At 36.3% G+C, this 21,990-nt stretch overlaps 1 protein-coding gene across 3 annotated transcripts; it reads left to right on the forward strand.

Annotated features, from left to right (window-relative positions):
* Positions 1-52: 52 nt before the first annotated feature.
* On the forward strand, positions 53-20,870 carry LOC131682626 (eukaryotic initiation factor 4A). 3 transcript variants are annotated; one of them, XM_058964274.1, is made up of 5 exons: positions 53-199; positions 1,976-2,207; positions 10,876-11,713; positions 12,053-12,451; positions 20,172-20,870. In XM_058964274.1, exons 2-4 carry the CDS (start codon positions 1,976-1,978, stop codon positions 12,195-12,197), a joined length of 1,215 nt encoding a protein of 404 aa, XP_058820257.1. In that variant the 5' UTR covers positions 53-199; the 3' UTR covers positions 12,198-12,451; positions 20,172-20,870. The 3 variants fall into 3 exon arrangements, with proteins under 3 accessions (XP_058820257.1, XP_058820258.1, XP_058820256.1); XM_058964275.1 differs by having other exon boundaries at positions 12,053-12,314; positions 20,139-20,870; XM_058964273.1 differs by having other exon boundaries at positions 12,053-12,314.
* Positions 20,871-21,990: the final 1,120 nt, after the last annotated feature.

A 21,990-nucleotide genomic window follows, 5' to 3' on the forward strand; every position in this document is an offset into this window, starting at 1 on the left:
GAGTGTCAAAATTCGGCATTGAAAGTAATCTAAAAACTCAGCTGCGCTCGCTCTGCTGTTCCGCGGAATGCCTCTCAGCCCTATCAATTGAACGTCGAAACTTCTTGCTCTGAAACTGACAATATGGCGACCTTTCGCTTGGTTTACAAAAATCAAATTCAGCACGTGTGTAAAGGTGCCAAACTACAATCGTGAAAATGTACGTGAAAAAGTTATCAAATCGCTGTTAATGTGCAGTAAAAGCAAGTTTATTGAATGAACAATTCGGTGGTGCTGAAATTGGGAGACGATATTCTGTATTTTCGTGTATTTTTGCAGAAAATAGTACCGTACAAAGTGGTAGTTGAAAATCGCTCGGTCTAGAGGTTGTGTCCATCTTTTTCCTCTTATTTTGCCAGCGAGTCGAGTACATACTCAGTGTGAACTATTAGATTGCTGTTTATTTCGTTTAATTTAAATAATGGTGTTTCAATTTGCATCATCTTTGAGAATAAATGGCTATTTCCAATTTCCAAACGTCAATCCAGCTACCTAGTCAAGTCCTGGTTTACGTATTGAGAGTACTATTCGTGCAAAATGTGTCAATGTTATCGCTCAAGGCAGACCGGTGGTCATTTTCATCGCAAATATAGCATGATTCACATTCTCATGATTGATACTATTTTCAATGAGTTTTGTATCCTGAAGTAATTGTCTGAAGTGCATAAAATGTGTAATCTGGAAAATATTTCGCTCGTCGAATTTTAATTTAGTAAGGTGTGAGACTAGATTTGGAATGAGAAGTGTACGTTCATGACGTCTACATAGGGATGAGAAAGAAAACTTCAATCATAAAAGATGGGTAGTGCTTACTAGTATTGGTTAGAACAATCGTATAGTGTTGCCAAAGAATGCTAGCAGTATAGTGTTCTAGGTCCATCCTACCGAATCCCGCATTCTCGAAATTTAAATACCCGTTTATTACGTGGCTTAAAATGCAAGGTTTATTTCTCTAGTTTTACTTTAGCGAGGTTCGTTGTCAAATTTATTAGAAAATTCCAAACTAAATGTTGCTTATCCAATACAGATCACATAAATAGAAGTACACGACGTCAACATGTTTGAAAAAAAGTTTGTCTGATATTTGATCAATGGGAGCTTTCAATGTGGATTAAAAAACGTAAAATTGTGTTGCATTGACCAGGCTTCTTAATGCTACGCCACATTCCACACAAAAGCTATTATTAATTTGAAATGTTTTGGTTCTTTTTTTAAATCAACACACTTTCTATCATGAATCCTTTTCGAAGAGTTGTTTGTGCATAATTTATGCGCTTGAACCATTTTGTAACAGTAAAGCGGTAATAGACTATAAACTGTTAATGTTTAAATGAATCTGAAAGGTAAATTAAGTAATTTTGCTTATACGACTTCAAAAATCTCGTCGATTTTTAATGCGTTGCAGATGTATTTGCAAGTAACGGTTTGTCTAAAATTTCCTCATTGTAGAAATGTAGAAAGAAACAGTCTAAAACAAATAAAATAAATTTACAGGTGGAATGATCAATTTTTGCTATGATTATGATAACATTCATCATAATAAAAATTGTGCTTTAAAGCAATGCAAACCTGGCAACTGGCATGCGTAACTGTTTCGCCGTAAAGTTTCTTTCACTGTAGTGGTGTGTATTCATTGACTAAAAATTCGCACAGAAGTACGGTACAGTTCTAATGCAATGAGAAATATTGAGCACAGGGAGCTGTCGATTTTGAGAGAACACCTAACAGGACAATATGTGCACCACCGACGATCACAAATAAACAGCTCACTCAGTACCGATTGAGACTCTTTAAACTTGCTTTACGCTGCATGATTAATCGCCATTTCCAATCGCACGACGTAGAAAAGTGCGGATAGGATTTTCAGTTCCCATCAAGCAAAATAGCAGACGTCTTCTAATAGATATATCTTTTTTCCGAATATTGACGCGTACAGATGGGTGACAACAGACAGGAGCAGACTTACGATGGCCCCGCCGGTATGCAGCCGGATGGAGTGATCGAGTCTAACTGGAACGAGACCGTCGACAACTTCGACGACATGGGTCTGAAGGAGCAACTGCTTCGCGGTATCTATGCGTACGGTTTTGAGAAACCGTCTGCCATCCAGCAGCGTGCTATTATGCCGTGCATCAAGGGCCACGATGTCATCGCCCAGGCCCAATCTGGTGAGTGGTAAAATATTGTAGACGTTGCTTTTTTTTTCTTTCTGTTTTGGTGGTGTACAATAGTAATCTTCCTCCTGTCCAAATGGACAATCAGTATTTGTAATACCAGCAAGATATAGTTATTGATTTTTTTCTGCCAGTGGATGACTGGTTTGAGTGGCTTCCCGAGCAGGGTCTGACAACAAATAGAAAAATAAAGTTGATGTTGTGATGTTCGGCAAATGAAGTAATCATGTTGTTGTTCTTTTTTTTATAGATTTAAGATGTCGTTTTGGTCGTTTTAACGGTTAAAAGATCAAAATGGAGAGCAGCAAAATTGTCTTATGGCATCAAACAGAAAACTAATTCTGCTATCAGTGAGAGTAAATTGAAAGCTCATTGGGATGTTGAATTTTTTTTGATAACGAAATATGTATTCACTTTGATGTTTCATTAAAGAAATATAAACATAGAAAATTCTTCTAAGAAACAAGGATAGCAAAATGCGATCAAAATTTGATGTCATGTGTAAAAAATCTAAAACTGATAACAGAATTAGATTTCAATTTGATGCTATTATCAAAATATGATTTCTATCAGTTGTAATTTTGATGTTCGACTTTGCTCGGGTAATGGGTTGTACCTCAACATAAAATTGGTTAATTGTGAATTGATTTAATCACTCAAAAAGGAGAAAGAATGTAAGATATTATTGAGGTAGAACTTAATAAACGCCATTGTATTTTATCGGACATAATATCGGTAAATTTTTATCTCCGTAATCTTAAAGCAGTCCACATTTTCACGATAGCTATATATCTTTTATTTGAAATATAAAGATAAACAAAGATATCAAAATCAAACTTAATTTAAGTTGCATGCAGCGCACCGCCGAATGCGGCAATGTTAAATATAGCATTCCTATAGCTGTAGAAGTTCGTGTCCATGATTTGGCTACGCGTACCCCTGACAGCGTGATTAAAAAATGCTTGCAAAAATACGGAGAAGTAGACTTCGTTACACATGATACATGGAGGAATTTTTTTGCCGGGCATCCCTAACTACCGAACATAGCTCCTCTAGGTGTGAATAGCTGAAACTGGTGGTCGATTATTTGTAGTGCGATTTAATATCAAAAAAGAATGCTGATTCAAATGAGACCTTTAAAATTGAAAGGACATATGCGTGAAATATTTCAAAACCTCTGCAACTGTTCATAGGCGCCACGCAAAAACGACGCAAGATTCATTTTATTCTATGTTTTTCCCACTGCACGTAGGTACCTAGTAAAAACGTTCTAAGCATCAAAATAAAAGAAATTATTTTCTTCTGATCATGCGACTTATTTTCGAAGTTGAATCTAGAAAGTATAATAAATGATAATTGGAAAGCTTAGTTATTCTAAGGTAACAAAAAAGACCTATGTAAAAGGTCCTATAATTTCCAAAAGGACGCATCATTCCATAGCGCTTAAAACTACATTAGCACTAAACATTTAATGTTTTTAATGTTTGTACGTCATTTCCCGGAATACCATTCCCCGGAAAACTATTTCCCGGAATGTACCATATCCCGGAATATCGTTTCCCGGAATGTACCATTTCCCGGAAAACCATTTTCCGAAATGTATCATTTTCCGGAAAACTATTTCCCGGAATGTATCATTTCCCGGAAAAACCATTTCGCGGAATACCATTTCCCGAAAAATAAAAAAAAAACTCGTACCTCACCGACCAAACTTATTTTTAGAAGAACTGCTATGCAGCTAATTGTGTTCTAGGAGATTTTACCTACTTTAGAACATGAAAAGTTGTTTGAAAATATTTTTAATTTTTTTTTTTGATCGAGTGGTTATTGCGGTAAAAAAATAAGATAGCGATAAGCTTGCAAAACTGTCATTTTAAAGATTTAATCTTTTCGATTCCGCGATGTTAAGAAAAATTATTTTAATTAATCATTATATGAACAGCTTACGGACGGCTTTTGGTTTTGAACCAAGAAGAAACTTGGGAGGATTTAAAAAAAATCATGTGGAGAATAAAAAGCACCCCAATGGATGGGATATCAATGAGTTAAATGGGTACCACAATAGTTATAAATACTTTCCAATTTTCCCACCGCTGGTGGTGAAGGGGTGAATAAATTCATTACCGTCTAATTCCTGACTAACAGGCCCTATATTTTGCCTGATATCAGGGGTGCCAACCTTCCAGATTTATCTGGATTCTTCCAGATTTTCAAGCCTCGTCCAGACATACAGATTTATGTTTGTCCTACCCAGATTTCAGGGAATTTGTCCAGATTTATCCAGACAATTTAAAAAATAACAAAATAAGTTTCAAGAACTCTTCCTTGATTCATAAATCAAAGCTGGAAACACAACATACTACAGTTTTTTCGCTGAAAGTCAACAAAATTGTTGCCGAATTATATCAGCTAGAAGTTCCAGCAGTCCAAGATTCTGAAAACTCTGAGATTAAAATTTAATCAGTGTGCTCTATGCTGAAAATCGAGCATTTGACATTTCCAGATTAGCAGCCCAATCATCGAATTTTTAGTAAGCCGATATATTTATTAATATACAAACAAGTTTAATTAGTAAAATGTAACAAATATAGCGCACCGGTGAGGAATGCACTTTTTCCAAAAGAATTTGGGTCATCCAGACAATTTCAGACCTTTTAAAAAAATATTACAGATTTTTTGGAAAAACACTTGGCATCCCTGCCTGATATTTGTTCCAAATTTTGCGGATTTAGTTAAAATGGTATATTTTCAATTCTTTTACTATTTTGAATCGATTCCGTCGCGTGGTAATCTTCGGTGAAAAGCATAATACACCACTGTAGAATTTTTAAGATTTGAAAATTTTGTTATTGAAATAAAATGATATAACAGAAAATGGAAGGCGAACAGAATATCTAATTGTATATATTATCAATTCTGTCCTATCGTTTTTAGGTAAACTCCAAGCGGACTAAAAACTTCAAACGCGTTTTTTTTTAAATCCACATCAAACCACGAGCTTTGAAATATTCACAGCATATTCTAAATTAATTTCTCCAGCAACGTACGAAGGATTTTAGTTAATAAATTATGTCTGTATCGATTTTTTTGGCTATTTTCGGTAAATTTAAGACTAATAGAAACGAAAGCAATGACATTGATTGTTGATTTTAATGATATTTTTAGCGTTTCGCGTAAAATTAAAATAGCGAAAAAATCCTACGTAAGTCACTTTCTATCGTTCTAAGGAATCGAAAAAAAATTTAGTTTTTGACACTAGGTCAAACATTACAGAAGATTGATTTCGGGCTCGGATTAAAAAAACGTGCTGGCGGGAAAATGCTGAACAAATTACTGAAAATTAATATTTTTGTGCGGCATAAGTTGTATTATGAATCCCATTTTGGGATCTTGATTCATCTCCTTATTACGCAAAGAAAAATATGCTTATACCGTACTCTATAATGGTTTAAATTCGTAACGATCAATTTAGAACGCCTTGAAATGCAGCCATCTTTGAAATTGAAAAAAAACAGTGTTTTCCACAACGTTGGCAACATTTTTATGATAACTAATCATTAGTACTCTAAAAATGCCCTGAATATGTTGATTGATTTTCATGAAGATTAGGTAAAAGGTAACGAAAAAATATAAATATTTCCTAAAATTCAGTTATAATTTTTTTTTGGAACCTTTGAAATTTTATAGATTGTGAATGTATCTGTCTGAGATGCTGCCTTCTTAAAAATATGCAATCTTTGAATTTTTATGTAGAATGTTATTTTTATCTATATAAAAGTTTCTCTGAAAATACAATTGGACTTTTATTGATTTTTATTCGCACTAATATTTGTTTACAGTAACAGTGCATTGAAAACGCCTTCAGTTATTTTAATTTTCACTTCGTATTAAAAATTTCTATGTGAATTAGCCTTTTTTGGAACAATAGCAAATCAATGAAAATAATTTTAGAATTTTATTGATTTCAATACAATAAATACATTAGCTTTCTTTACAATTTTCGTAATATATTTTTGAAATGCTATTCATTTTAAATTAAATTACGACTTTGATATCGCCTTCTTTTAGCATAAGCTATTTTCTGGACCTTCGATTGATTGATAATAATTTCAAATGAAATTACATATGCATGAGAATTAGTTTTTTTTTTAAAATTCCCTAACATGATCAGCGAGCAAAGACAAGGGAACCAAACAAATATTTGAGTAGCAACATAGTTCTAAATGCAAATGTTTTCAAAGTACTTCAGATTTCAATAGTATAACAAATTGCCGAGAAAAAGTACGTTCCGGGAAGTGGTATTCCGGGAATTGGTACATTCCGGAAAATAGTATTCCGGGAAATGGTACATTCCGGGAAACGATATTCCGGGAAATGGGACACTCCGGGAAATGATATTCCGCGAAATAGTACATTCCGGGAAATAGTTTTCCGGGAAATGGCATTCCGGAAAATGGTTTTCCGGGAAATGGTATTCCGGGAAACGACATACAATCGCTTTTAATATTATTTACCTAAAGAGCATAGTCCTTAGACTATATTGGCATTATTGTTCCATCAAAACCAGCCCGGGGACAACTTGACAGATAGTGCTTGTTTCATATATGTACCACCGATTTGATGGTGGCGCTAGTATGCCTTTTCTGTACGACTACCACGAACAACGACACGAAAAAGTTTCAAGAGAAAAGCGTGTTTCGTTACGTGTGTTATGAACGCCGTCAATGCGGCTAGAACAACATTTAGAAAAAGCGTATTCCAAAATGTGGATAAAGAAAAATATTATTAGAGAATAAATTTATCCCTGATTGGAAACCGTCAGCAAAGTTACATAAATCTTATTATAGATTTAGCTGGAAGGTGTTGTTTTTAGCAACCGGCTCTCTTCCTTCCTAAAAATGTTTTGGTTTTCTTGTTGTGTGAAGTTTGTAATCGGTAAATCATTGGTGTTATAAATGAAACATAAATGAAAAACTTTTTGGCCAATGAAAGTAAATCACCAAGCTTAACAATTCGTGAACCTGCGACATCTTGTTTCAAGTTCATTAAGAACGTCAAGAATTCTAGCATTTTGATTGGGAGAATAAACAATATATGTAGGATTTTCTACACATTTAGCAAAATTGGTTTTGAATAAAATTTGTGTGTTTTTATCAGAATTCTGGCATCAAACCAGTAGTGCTCGGTTTCAGCAAGAATGCTGCCAGGGATGTACAATTTTGTTCGACTTCGGCCAGAGTTTTGTTCGACTTTTGCAATAATACTGCCCGGAAGATGTTGCGATGGTTTTGGTATGGATCCCTTCAGAATTATTCTGGCATTTTCCTCGGCTCTACCGGAGGATTTCATGCCTTAGGAGATGTTGATTAGTTTCGGAAGATTTTCGGAAATTCCAATATAAGTGGTAGTGGCTTGATTTTGAAAGTCATCTTCTTGTATTTCCGAAAATCCATTTATTTTCTTTCGGATTTTTAAAATTCCAAATGGAATCTATGTTTCTGTTTAAGTATGGGGGAATGAGGACAGTTTCTAATGTGAACAGCGAAATAAATTTGATGAAAGAAATGCTTAAATTGATTATTTTTTAGATATGGAAAATAGTAAATGGGATGCGCCTTTTTCAAATTTTGCTCCATTCGAGCCGCCATGACATCACCAAATCGCCACAAAATTTGCTTATGAGTTCAATATATGGGAGCTGTCAAGTTGTCCCCGGGCTGATCAAAACACATATTTGTTCTCTAATAGGGATTTGTTTTAGGTCTCTGAAACTTCAGCCTCGTTTTTCTCAGTTCGAGCTCAATGCCACTTAGGACCTTTTGAATAAGTACTCTTGAATTATACCTTATTTAAAATCTAATTCTTGACATTTTCCGTAGCATTTTCAATCTATTTAAATGGAAATGTACAATTTTCGAGCGTTTTATCATAAGCAAGCTTATTCAACAAAGCTCACTCAAGACGACATAATGTATCAGAAAAAGAAGTAGGGGAGAGAGGGTAACAGTGGATCAGCAGGAACTATGAAACACTCGCAATAAAATAATAATGCATGGTCAGAATCGTCTCATTCCCTCATATTTTACAATTTCTAATTCTTTACACGTGTTGCTGAATTTTGAGAGAGATCTGATAACTGCATCTCATTTAATGAATATTTGTTTGTTTTGTTATAGCCAGAGTAAATTTGCATTGAAAAACATTATTCCATCTTTATGAGTTACCATCCATTGAATAAATATTTAGTCCATTGTTATTTATATCAAATTTTATGATCAACATTTGCCGCGATCGAAGTTTTTTGGTAACTTGTCATGGTTCTGTGTAATTTCACAATTTTCGTGAATAGACCCATTGGGTAACTGTGAAACGATGACGTATGGGGAGCAGTGGAATTTTCTTGCTTTTGTGGTCTGGCTCAAAATGTGAATGGGTTCCGATTTTCCACAGTCAATACTACTCATATAGTGCAAAATTGGTAAAGTTGGACAAATTTTGTAGAAATTGTCGCTACTTTCAGGATTGCAGCTAATATGCATATATGGTAGTCCTATGTTACGCGATGATATAGTGATTTCTTTCGTAAGCAAGTGATTTTCGCCTCAATATAACTTTAATGCGAAGTGTAAGGATAATTTTTCGTCAAAACAAAAGAACAGAAATTACAAATAGAATATTTCACTATAGACGTCATGTTTCATAGTTCCTACCTATGGGGCACAATGATACATTTTACCACCGACTGTTTATTACCCGCAAAAAGTTATTTTCCGTGAGTTTAACCAGTTGGAAAAAATATATGTATTACTTAATAACACAGTGGTACTATGTACCACTTTTGGCTACCCAAATATCATGTATTATCATCAAATTTAAATCGTACAAAAAATGTGTTTCACTGTTACCCCCTCTCCCCTAATTTTGCTTCGGAAAATTTGATGCGTTATAAATATTTCTAGCTATATGTAAACATGAAAGATTGATCAAAATATGTTAAATTTTGCAGCATATGATGATTTTGGCGCATTACTTCATTTTAATATATCGTGTCGCATATTTTTCAAATAGTCCCAATCTTGATCAGTTTTTCTATAGTCCCACTTAACATCATTTAACCTATGTGAAATTAATAAACAATTGAAATATTATTGTCCATTCTATATATTCCAACATTCAAAGTTGATTTTTTTGTTATTAGCATGTCATCAGTGTCCTGCCAATCATCTTCGTCATTGGATGAACAAGGTATTAATACAACCGAGTATTCTAAGCAACGAAATACCTTGTTCATCCTATGACAAATAAGATGATTGGCAGGACACTGATGAATTATGAGCATGTTAATAACATAAAAAAAACTTTGATTGTTGGAATATATGGAACGGACTATAATATTTCAAATTTTTATTAATTTTGCATAATGGTTTATTTTTTATGCTTCATAATACAACTAATTTATTGAAACGCTAATCTATTTACCTCACATTATTCCAAGGGTCCTTTTAGATCGCCCTATGATTAATATTAATAAGAAATACCTTATTGATACATAATAAGGTATTTCTTGCTGAACTATTTTTTTCTGTGTAAATACACCCTTAAATCAAAATTTTACAACATTATATTAAACTATTTAAAAAATAAAGAAACCTTCCCGAAGACATAAAAGTGCCTTAACCGATAGTTTCGTTGTAAATATTAATGTCCGGTTTTCATTGATTCCGTCACACTGTGTGCCATTTCAAATCAAAATGCCTTATCAAAAATTATCTGAAATGTAGTATACAGTGAAGACCCGCTTTTATCAGCACCCGATTTTATCAGTCCCCGATTTTATCAGCTTTTTGACCTGATTTTATCAGCTTCATATGAAAATTGATAGTTGGTAGTTTGATGGGGTCTAGAAGATGAGCCAAGTTGAATTCGAGTAAATCCTTTCTTAAGCTTATTTTTCTTATCCTAGAAATCCGAAACATGATTTTTTTTAAATTTTGCGCTGTCAGACCCCTTTAAGGGAAATTTAAGCTAAATAATCAGGAAATGTTATGGTGCTATATCTAGGCACTAAAGAAGAATTTCTAAAAGTTTATTAAAAAGAATGAAAAATATATGTTCCGATTTTGTCATTGTCCCCGTTTTGTCAGCGAAAAATTCACCAAGGGATTGATAAAAACTGGTCTTCACCGTATTTTAAATTTTGTTGTAGCCAAAAACAAGAGGTAGTCGTCATTGCATGCTGTATTGCGCATTCCTCTATACGGGATTCGATAATACACAGACTCTAGCAAGCGGCAACTTGAACTCTAGTCTTTACTTGGTGGACTGCGGCTACTTGGTCCGATTTGGTTCGCAACACGCATTGACGGATATTTTTCTCAATCCGTTCATAGTATTGACCTTTTTGGTTCTAAAAGCTTCGTGAGAATGTGAAAATGAGTTGTGCAAATCAAACGGGATATTTTTATCGTCGCGCTCAGAAAGCAAACCAAATTCATTTTCTTTTTCCAACGCATCGATAAAATATCTCATTCGACGAAAACAAAACTAAGTAGAAACATTGAAAGTCAGCTAATGGTTTTCAATGTCAGTCTCGTTTTGTGTTCTTCTTGATGGCTTTGTTTTATGTTTTGTTAATTATTAACCATTTTTGTTTTACTTACAGGTACTGGTAAAACTGCTACGTTTTCCATCGCAATCTTGCAAAAGATTGACACCACCATTCCAGAATGCCAAGCGCTGATTCTGGCTCCCACTCGAGAGCTGGCGACCCAAATCCAGAAGGTCGTAATCGCCCTCGGTGATTACCTTAGCGCTCAATGTCATGCCTGTATTGGCGGTACGAACGTGCGTGACGATATGCGTAAGCTGGAGATGGGATGCCACATTGTGGTGGGAACACCGGGACGTGTGCATGACATGATTAATCGTAAATTCTTGCGCACTAGTCACATCAAACTGTTCGTTCTGGACGAAGCTGATGAGATGTTGTCCCGTGGTTTTAAAGATCAGATTCAGGATGTTTTCCAGTTGCTACCAACTGATGTCCAGGTCATTCTGCTGTCAGCTACCATGCCGTCTGAGGTGTTAGAGGTCTCGACTCACTTCATGCGTGACCCAATTAAGATTTTGGTCAAGAAGGAGGAATTGACATTGGAAGGTATTAAGCAGTTCTACATTGATGTGAAACAGGAAGGATGGAAACTCGGTACGCTGTGCGACCTGTACGATACGCTGTCCATCACTCAGGCTGTAATATTCTGCAACACCCGCCGCAAGGTCGATCAGTTGACTGCTGACATGGCCGCTGAAAGTTTTACCGTTTCGTCTATGCATGGTGATATGGACCAGCGTGACCGTGATTTAATTATGAAGCAGTTCCGTACTGGATCATCGCGTGTTCTCATCACCACTGATCTTCTCGCTCGTGGTATTGACGTACAGCAAGTTTCGCTAGTTATTAATTATGATCTACCAACGCTACGGGAAAACTACATCCACAGGTGAGGCGTTCTAGGTATTTTTTCAGCTTGCAAAGCATGAATAATTCAGTATTGGTGCATAAAAGAGGTTTTGTGACTGGTAAAAATCTGAGCTATTCTGAAACAGCAAGCAATATATGTATAAATCATTAATTCACTTGCAGTGTTATTAACAATTATACTAAGTAAATGAAGGAAATCGATAATACATAATTGAAAATACATAGATGCAAACAAGTTGCAGTGTGACTATAGCTTGATTTAAAATTGTAGGATGAACCATTTGTTTATGATGCACCATTTGTTTATGACTTGACCGGCGATTGCTAAAATTTCCTTTACGCTTCGTTTTTCTTCCAGAATTGGTCGAGGTGGACGTTTCGGTCGAAAGGGAGTTGCTATTAACTTTGTTACTGACGCTGACAAACGAGTGCTGACTGACATTGAAAAACATTACAACACAACAATTGAGGAAATGCCAGCAAATCTGGCTGATATGCTGTAATTCCTACCAAGCGCTCAGCAATCAACAACAACTACTCCAGCAACAGCAGCATAAACAGTATCAAAGTCAACATCAGCAACAACAAAGTTACAAACAACAACGACCGAATACGACCAGGCAAGTACCAGACATCCCCAGCAAGGACGAACGACAGCGACCGATTAACAAGCACTACTTACAAACTATATTTCACTATCAGACGTGTGTCGTAATTAAGATCAAGTTCCGAAGCAAAATTCTTCATCGAAAACCAGGTGAAAAGTTTGAAATTATTTAATTTATTTTAATAATTTAGCGAGCCTACCATTTGATTAAATTGTATAAATAAAATCTTTGTTACCTCCCCTAGCTTGTTGGGATTGACGGTATAGCAAACATTATCAAGCCCCAGTTGGTAGTTCCAATAATTCGAGTTAACTAAATCCACCGATTCCCTGCATATTTCCCTAATTATTTTTTATTCCATTTTCATTAGCCACAGCGATTATTAAGCTGAGAGCAGAGAATAAAATGCCGAAAAATGAATAGGTAGTTAATTATTTAGACTAGTTACATTTAAGAATCTTTTTGATTGTACATATTCCTCGTCCAGTGGAAGTCGAATGCGGCAGAAACTCGGGTAAAACTCGCTCAAGTCCGGTAACAGCGATGTGGCGACCGAATTTGGCTCTCCTTAAAAGTTGTACGAGAGGAGAGTTATAACGCAGAGCTCCAATGCAAGCTTGATCATCTAGGCGTTCGAGAATTCTAGAGCAATCCACTTTGCAGACAGTAAGTCCCAGACGAATATAGCTCGAGAGCAGTCCCTTCGGATGCGGAGAGCATCGAGGTCTATCAACTGACAACGATTTTCATAACTTAGCAGTTGGAATCTGTTTTACCATGGGAGATGTCGAAACAAATAGGATCTAAAAAAGCCAGCTCGAAGTGTTTTAATACAGCTCTTAATGTTTCAGTGTGAAAAAAACATTTTTTGCGATTTTTTTAGAACTTTGCGTGAAACGAATTGATCGAAACTTTTGTACATTATAGTATACCATTTCAACAACATGCTGTAATTTTTCTATGCAAAAAAATCGACAAATGACTCGGTGACGCAGCTTTTCGTACAGCGTCTCTGAAAAAAAAACATGATTTGCGATGTTACCTGTCATTCAAAAACTACTTAACCAATTTCTTTCAAACTTTGCATACACATTCTATATTAAAAATACCTGACCCCTACGTCACCGAGTCGTTTGTCAATATTTTTGCATAAAAAATTACAGCATGTTTGTAAAGACTATACCCGTTGGTGTCATCAACTCACAACTCAATACGCACGGTTAGGCTGTCAGAAACATTCTGACTTCGAGTCCGCTGCAAGCGGTATTTATTATATCTATCTCATGGTATCTCACACGAACGATCTCTCTCGGTTTCTCTCAATATCCCAACACATCGATAATGTGCGGTTTATTTAAGCTTGGCCTTTTCTGATACACCACATTGTTGAAATGATACACTACAATGTACAAAAGTTTTGAAAAACTTGAATTCGCAAAAAAAGTATTTTTTTTCACGCTGAAACCTTTATTCCCCCCCCCCCCCCCCTTAAACACGAGATTTCTTGATAATTATTATCGATGTTTGATTTGTTTGCCTTTTTTGTGAATTAGAAATTTTCCAACGCAAAGGAAATATTCCAGCGCAAGAAATAGTTTGACGTGGCTCAAGAAATCAATTGATGCACAGTTTGACAACTAGTCCCAGGGAATTACGATAAAGTACCTGATTTGGCCCTATTAGGGGAGGTGCATCACAATTTCATTATTTATTTAACCTACAATAGATGGAATGCGTATAAATTGGCATCAACAGCTTTGCTTTGTCATTAAAAACCAGTATAACAACATAGATAGTCTGAAAACTGTTAAATGCTCGTGTTTGAACACAACGACAACTCGAATCCAGTGCCCCAATTATCGCTCTACTATTTGAGCCAATGCGTACAAAGTTGGCAGACGCTGATTTAACCAACGGATTCAAATGGGCAGGGTGATAAGAGCATCATCAAAAGAACAAAAGATTCAAATGGGCAGGGTGATAATACAAACAGGGCGAAAATAGGCTCATTACTCCATATGCCATCAGCTTGGGTTTTGATGCGTGAATAGCGGTATTTTCGATGCAAATTCGGATGATTGAGTGAGATGCACAGTAGCAGCGTTTTGGTGTGATGTAAGGCGCGCTTGAAAATTAGTCGGAGAACAGTTGGCAAATTTCCTTAGTGTCGTTGCTTCAAACTCAAATTAATAGGGGAGTGGGCGTAGCGTATTGGTAAATCGATTGCCTTGTACGCAGCGCACCTGGGTTCGAGTCCCGACCGCGCACATAGGGTTAGAAATTTTTCCTAAGAGATTTTTCTAACCCGAAGAGGCGAATGACCTTAAGGTTAAAACCTCTATAATCGAAATAAAAAAAACGCAAATTGATGATGTATATAAAGATGATGGACCCGGATTTTTCAGCTGCTCAAGATTTAGGCTTAGATTTCAGTTGACGTTCGACGCTTCGAAGTGTCTGAAGAAAACCCGTCTTCTTTGCTTTTTGTTTTTTGATTGCGTTAAAAGTACTGTTTTCGTGATGCTGGCGACTAGAGAATTTTTTATGTGCAACTCGTTTGGCATTTTTTAATCGTCTTAGAACAGTTGAGTATATCACTTGGTTCTGAGTACTATTAATTTATGTGTTTCAGTCATTTAGTATTTCTTCAGGGTTCACTGGGGTCATTTGATGTAAACAAAACTACAACATACACAAAAAAGAATTTATTCCCAGCTCGGTGCCCGGAATATGGGAATATATTTTAAAAGAAATTATAGGGGGACGGGCACAGCGAAGTTGGTAAATCGATTGCCTTGTACGCAGCTCATCTGGGTTTGATTCCCAACCTCGCACATAGGGTTAGAGATTTTCCCAAAACAGATTTCTTTAGCCTGAAAAGAGGCGAATGACTCCGGTTAAAACCTCTATAACCAAAAAAAAAGAAATTCTATCGTCTTTATTATTTGTAACAACTTCAGGCGCATTTTTCCTTGTTTTGAACAGCTTCTTTTGATTCTTAACAGTCTTGCTAATCAATCTCTTATTCGCCAGACTGTTCGGCATTCTCAAACATCTGGTTTAGTTCGACTGAGCTGAGTTTGGGAAAAGTTCGAACAGCACACGAATAATAGTAATATTACACAGTTGCATTTGGTCTACAGACAGTTTGTTTATGTATTTATAGTGCCAATAGCTACTAAGCTCGGTAGCAACATTAATCGATTGGTCTGTTAAAATGGTTAAAGTAGCAGATCTTCCCATCCCATAAAGTCGCTGCGATTTTCACGAAGTTTTGAGCAGTAAATATAAAAATCACTCGTCGATCCACATAGAAAAGTCGAAATGCGACACAGCAGTAGGAGTTGGGATCATCTATAACAACGAGGAAATTTTCTACAAACTACGAAATTTTCTTTATCTAGTACCTGCACTGTCTTTTCAGCTGAAGCAATAGCCATCCACACAGCTATTGCACGACGAACGACAAACCCAAACAAATCGATAGTGGTCTTTACAAACTCAGCTAGCGTTCTCAGTGGCTAAACTCAGCTAGCGTTCTCAGTGGCTAAACCGAGTACACTTTTCCATACAGCAGTAAAATACATTTTTGTTCGCTCCGCAATCTACCACCTAAATCCTTGAATACATTGCAGTATATGTAGAGAAACGCAAACAAGCTTCAATTCATCAAATTTGTTGTATGTAGTACACATAACGGTTGCGTGATTTTTTGTAATGTTTTTACTGGTTGTATACCATTCCCCCGAAAGCCATTTCCCAGAAAGCCATTCCCCAGAATTCCCTTCCCCAGAATGTACCATTCCCCAGAAAGACATTTCCCAGAATGTACCAATCCCTAGAAAACCATTATCCAGAATGCTCCATTCCCCAGAAAGTCATTCCCCAGAATGCCCCATTCCCCAGAATGGCCCATTCCCCAGAAAAGTTAATGTTTCTATTCTTGTGGTTAAGCCAAAGGTTTGCGCATACCTAATTCAAGGAACTTATGCGGTGTTAAACTGCTGAGGATGTGCCGTCGAAAGCAGCGGCCTCTCGCAAGCAAACTTGTTATCCTCCCGTATAACCGGTTTACTCGAACATAGGACTTGGTTCCTTCTTTCAAACATGAGCAGTTCTTTGAATTTGTACGCCAAGTAACTTGCACGCAAACTTGTGATCTTTTCGTCTGCCTGGTTTATTCAAACATATATCTTGATTCCTTCCTTGGAGCTTTGGTTGAATCCATATTAAAATCGAAATGAATGCATATTTTGACAAATGGTTTCGTGAGTTTTTAGAGCATTTATCTTTCTTTTGTATTGGGAATGTTTCGTACGCAAATGTACGATCCACCCGATTGCTCGGTTTACTCAAACAGCACTAAATACATTCGAAAGTATTTTCATACCTTACACCAAATGGTACTTATACCACAGAGTTACAGACATAATACTCGACAACAATTATTCGTCAATGTTAGCGATCATTTTGAATTGAATATATTTTTAGATGGGACTGTTATCGTATTTGCGATTATGGCGCCACTGACATATGCGCAAGTATACGGGGGATATACTAATTGTTCCTGGGCCTGAGGGTTAACTGCGCCTTTCGTTTTTCCCTATTTGCAGAGTGGGCATCTTGTGTACATGACAGAGAATCAACTTGCGCATCATATATACCAGTTGCGCTTTAGTTCCGCATGCTGAAAATAGGAGAAAAATCGAAAGGCGCAAGTTTCCTATTTCGATTTTCAAATGCAACTACAATAATTTGTAAATGAGTGGTTGGAACCGGCCGAATTGGTACAACGATATTTTTGCAAGGAGCCTCCGCTTTCGACGGCTTATCCTTATCAGCTTAACATCATGCATCAGTTCCTTGACTTAGGTAATGTACAAAGTTTTAGTTTCGCCCCATAACCTTACTGCCCATAAACGCATAAGAGTCCCATGTGGATTTTTGTCGAAAATGAGTTATCCGTTGGATTGTATTCTGTATCACCACTAAATCACACTGCACAAATAAGATTACCGGGTTTGTTCAGAAAATATAAAAAAAATACCAAAACATGGTTGTCCCATCCATTTGGCTCAATGGATGGGACAATCTTGAACAGCGTTTTTCTCGGATTGCTGTTTTTCAACATGGGACTCTTATGCTGTTATGGGCAGCTTACTTACATAACACTGTTTCATTCTTTTGGATCCTAAGAAGGGGGCTACCGCTTTCTATGGTTGTTACCAAATGGCACTGCAAAACACACCTGTGCTGAATTTTGCAATTGTCGTATATGTATGTTTATATTATCAAAAGAAAAGTAAAAATATTGCTAATGTATAATGCTGCTACCAGTGCACTCTTCGAGGGGAGCAATATGGCCAAGGCCAACATACTAAAAAAATGTTTTGATTTTCATCAAAAAAATTTCTCACTTCAAAAAAATGTGTGGGAAATGGTTATAACTATGGAATGAACTTATGAGCCAATGCTCATTCTGGATATGGTTTTCTGGAGAATAGTTCTTTCTGGGGAAAACACTTCGATATTTTAGTTTCTGTGGAATGGGTTTTGGGGGAAAGTCAGGCATTCTTTATTTTAATTCGGAATAAATAATCTGATCCTAACTTCCGGTTTCAACACAATGCAAACCATTTCAAATGTGACCGAATCGAAGAATGCCTTACGTTTGACAAGATCAAATCAATTAAAAAAAGGTTAACTTTTCTGGGGAATGATTTTCTGGGAGATAGTGCATTCTGGGGTATGGAATTCTGGGGAATGGTACATTCTGGGAAATGACTTTCTGGGGAATAGTATATTCTGGGGGATGATATTCTGGGGAGTGAAATTCTGGGGAATGGCTTTCTGGGAAATGATTTTCGGGGGAATAGTATACAATCGTTTTTACTTGGTAATTTAATAGTACAGGAACTTGATTTTTAATCGTAGGGAGCTACGCGAATTTTCTCAGTGAAACCATTACATTCATTTCGTGCAGCATTTTTTAGTCCGGATAGTTTGTATTTAACCAGGAGCATTGTCTAGCATTTGTTGGGAAGGATTTAGTACCAAACGTTGTTTGCATTTCAGAGCAGAAGGGGCTTGGGGCGGTGCTGACATTAAACAATGATAGTACCGCTTGACTGTTGATGGCAGTGCATCGAGGAGGCCGGGAGGGTCCATTGAGCCTTTTTATGTTGCATACTTTTTCCTACTTTCCCCAGCCCAAACCAAAATTCGACCATTAGTTAGTGTGTGTACTACTTCATGGTGTTCCAACTACTAATATTCTTTTTTCATGTGCTGTATGTTTTTGCCTTTTTTATCTTTTATTTCAATTATTTTTTGTTCTATTGTCACGTATGTGTTGTAATTACATATTGTATTGTTTCTCCCTTTGATGTTTCTCGGCTGGCGACCACACGGCACATACTAAATTACAAACGTTCTAGCATACGCGGCGATAAACTCGCCTTTTGCGATAACCGGTCTTAAACGCGATCAATCGCGCATACCTATGCCCATTAGAGTGGCTCGCGGATGTATGTGAAAGCTTCGAAATGATGTAAACTAGCGGGCACAGCACTTTTTTAGTTCCTTTTGTGGTCCCAAATGCCTGTGCAAATTTTGCGAGCGGTCGGTTGCTTCCTGGGTTTGCGCATTGCGTTCAAAGTTTGTATGGGATTTTATATGGGGAAATCAATTATGTTGCATTTACGTTAATAAAGATCGTTATCTCACTCAATATGAAAAACCAGCTTTATAAAACTATAGTTCAAACATTGTTTAACAACTTTGTCGTACTGCCGAAGAAATAATGAATTTCTGTATTTGCATTGAACTATAAGTTTTAAAATCGTTATAACTATTTTTTGAAAACTCGTAGCTAGTTACCATCTTCGATAAAGTTGTTAACCAAGGTTTGAAGTATAGTTTTATATAGCTGGTTTTTTCATATTGAATGAAATTGCGATCTTTATTACAGCAAATGTAAAATAATTGATTTCCCCATATAAAATCCCGTACAAGCTTTGAACGCAATGCGCAAACCCGGGAAGCAACCGATCGCTCCCAAACTTTGCACAGGCATTTGGGACCACGAAAGGAACTTAAAAATTGCTGTGCTGAAAAATGTCTTTCGAGCCACTCTAATACCCATGATCTCGCAATCATGAAATCCTCCCGTTGATTAAGTCAACGTGGTAGTATTTGCGAACTTATAAACGGGATCTCAAGAGCCAATATAAATCGAAAGCGAAATCAAAAATCGGACTCGTCTGGGAGCTCTCACTCTAAAATACGGAATTTATATACTGCTACGCCCGTGCTCGTGCGATCATCAATCGGTCGCGTCCGGAAGTCTATCCTCGGTCCTAGCAGCCATACCTTCAGTTGGAGCAATAAAAAAGGACGCTTATATCCACTAGATAAACACGTTCAAAAAAGATACCTTCACCGAAGCTTCCTCCCCAGAACGAACCATTTCCTCGAAAGAACGAGTTACTTGAAAATAATTTCCCGGAATTTGCCAATATTCCAAAAATCAATTCTCAGAAATAACCAGTATCTAAAAATTAAGACATGTTAGAAAATAATGCAGATAAATCATTTGGTTATATTTGTTAGGGTTGTCGAGATGAGATGGAACTAATTTTATCGAAATAACATTTAAGAAATTATTGTATTTAAAATAAATAAGACATCCCACGATTTATTTGTTGATCTATTCAAATTAAACAAAAGGGTCAAATCGATGAAAAACCTTTACATTCTTACATACACGTCACATCAACTTGACTATTACAAACTTAAATCAACGAAAATAAACTGATGGTATTTATTTCGTTCCAGTTATACATATTCTTAATTTTTTTTTCTTTCCAGGTGTGCAAACAAATCTGTTGTCAATCCCCACAAAATCTGTTTGAGAAGATAAAACAATTACATGTGTACTAAAAAGCAAATCAACAATCATCATCAAGTTGAATAAAAAACGAAACGGCTACAAAACTATTTAGACACAAAGTAAAACAACCAACACCTTTATCAACTCTAAAGAAACATCCTATTTTTCTATTCTTTTTTCATATTCCTAATCCTTACATAAATGTAAAACTCGTTTAGTGCTAGTTAGTGTCAGTTAACGCAGGTACAATTATTGAGAATATCGGCGGTCGTGAACACTGTTGCGGGGCCTCATCTCGGGAAATTACACATTGGCGTGCACCTCAACGGTGGAGGTCAGGGTGTTCTCCGAGATGAGGGCCCGAAACAGTGTAACCAAGTGCGTATGCGATCTAGGGAGCCACGAAGTGAACTAGCATTAGTGAAACTACTTTTAAGATTAAACTCCCAAACGCTAGCAGTCAAAACATTAGTAAAAGAATGAGCAAGGTTAGCGGAGCGGATAAATGGATAACATTGTCAAAGTTGCTTGGTAATTCTTGGATAAAGCATCGCGTTTTGTCCGCTGTGCCGCTCTAACAAGTCTTTTTTTGAATTTAAGCTATTTCGGTTGTATATTTTTGTTCATAAACATGCGAAATATGAAAACATCTGCTTAAAATAAATCAATACAGCCTATTCGTTCGTTTTGCTAGTCTGTTTAATACATTTTGTAGGTACTTCGGATTGAGAGTAAAGAGAAAATACCTCCGTATACTTTTGTGACTACGTTTATTTTGCTCATCTTATATTTCATATTTCGCAAAACTCGCTTGTTTACATCTATCATCAATCTCTTTATGTTTCGTTTTTATATAATCACTTATAACTAAATCTTCTGTGCCCGAGAGAATAGGGAGAGAGACGAAGAGTGAAAATCAGTCCAAACGGCAACACTCCCTTTAAGATGATTTGAACATTAGGTTTTTGGCAACCGCTTCCACAGGCTGCACTTTAAATGACTTATTATGTTTTGGTAACAAACCGTATGGTGATCGTTGGATTTATTTAGCAAATGATGTGCATTTCGAAACAAAGAGATGAAATAATTTTAAAGCTTGTTTTTATTAATACATATACTCTAGAATGCACTTTACAATCACGATTCAACTGAATTCTGACGATAATTTAAATTTCGCTTTTGATGGATGGACAATACTTATGTCCTTTAACTCAACCATGAGTAATGTTTATTTACACACGATTGCTCTACTCGATAAGGTATTTTCGGCTTCACACTATTCGTTTCTTTCCCTATTCTCTCTAGTCTGTGCCATAAAGGGAGTATCGTTATCCTGATTACGCTTCTGGCTATTAATTCAAATCTAATGATAATTGACGGAATTATGTTTGGATAGTTATTTTACAAATTATTCTTTATGACAATTATGGTGGTTCTGGAAAGAACCTTTGTTGACGGCAGTGGTGTTGGGGGATAATTCACTGCATTCGAAAATCAGTAGACACTGCTGACATCTGTCTTCTATGTTCAAACTCATGTGTTGTTCATGAATTCTGAAATTGGTGTAGGTCAACATGATATGGTCGGTGTTAAGTCAGACCGGACTAAGTCGCAAAACATAAAAAAATGAGATAATTATAGCACTGGATACAGAATTTCGTCAGCTACATTCGACTCTTGCCAGATTTGAAATATGTAACAATAAACATGAATTACGGCAAAAATTAATTTCCAATCATAATGTAAAGGATGCTGTGATTCAAACTTTAAACTCGTTTTTCTCGAAATCAATATTTT

Source organism: Topomyia yanbarensis, chromosome 2, assembly GCF_030247195.1.
Source record: "Topomyia yanbarensis strain Yona2022 chromosome 2, ASM3024719v1, whole genome shotgun sequence".
Lineage (NCBI taxonomy): Eukaryota > Metazoa > Arthropoda > Insecta > Diptera > Culicidae > Topomyia > Topomyia yanbarensis.

Bases quoted from the DNA above. Each gene is read 5' to 3' on its own strand.
- LOC131682626 (XM_058964274.1), top strand. From the start codon at position 1,976: ATGGGTGACAACAGACAGGAGCAGACTTACGATGGCCCCGCCGGTATG. The intron at 2,208-10,875 runs GTGAGTGGTAAA...TTTTACTTACAG, and splicing joins CATCGCCCAGGCCCAATCTG to GTACTGGTAAAACTGCTACG. The intron at 11,714-12,052 runs GTGAGGCGTTCT...TTTTTCTTCCAG, and splicing joins CGGGAAAACTACATCCACAG to AATTGGTCGAGGTGGACGTT.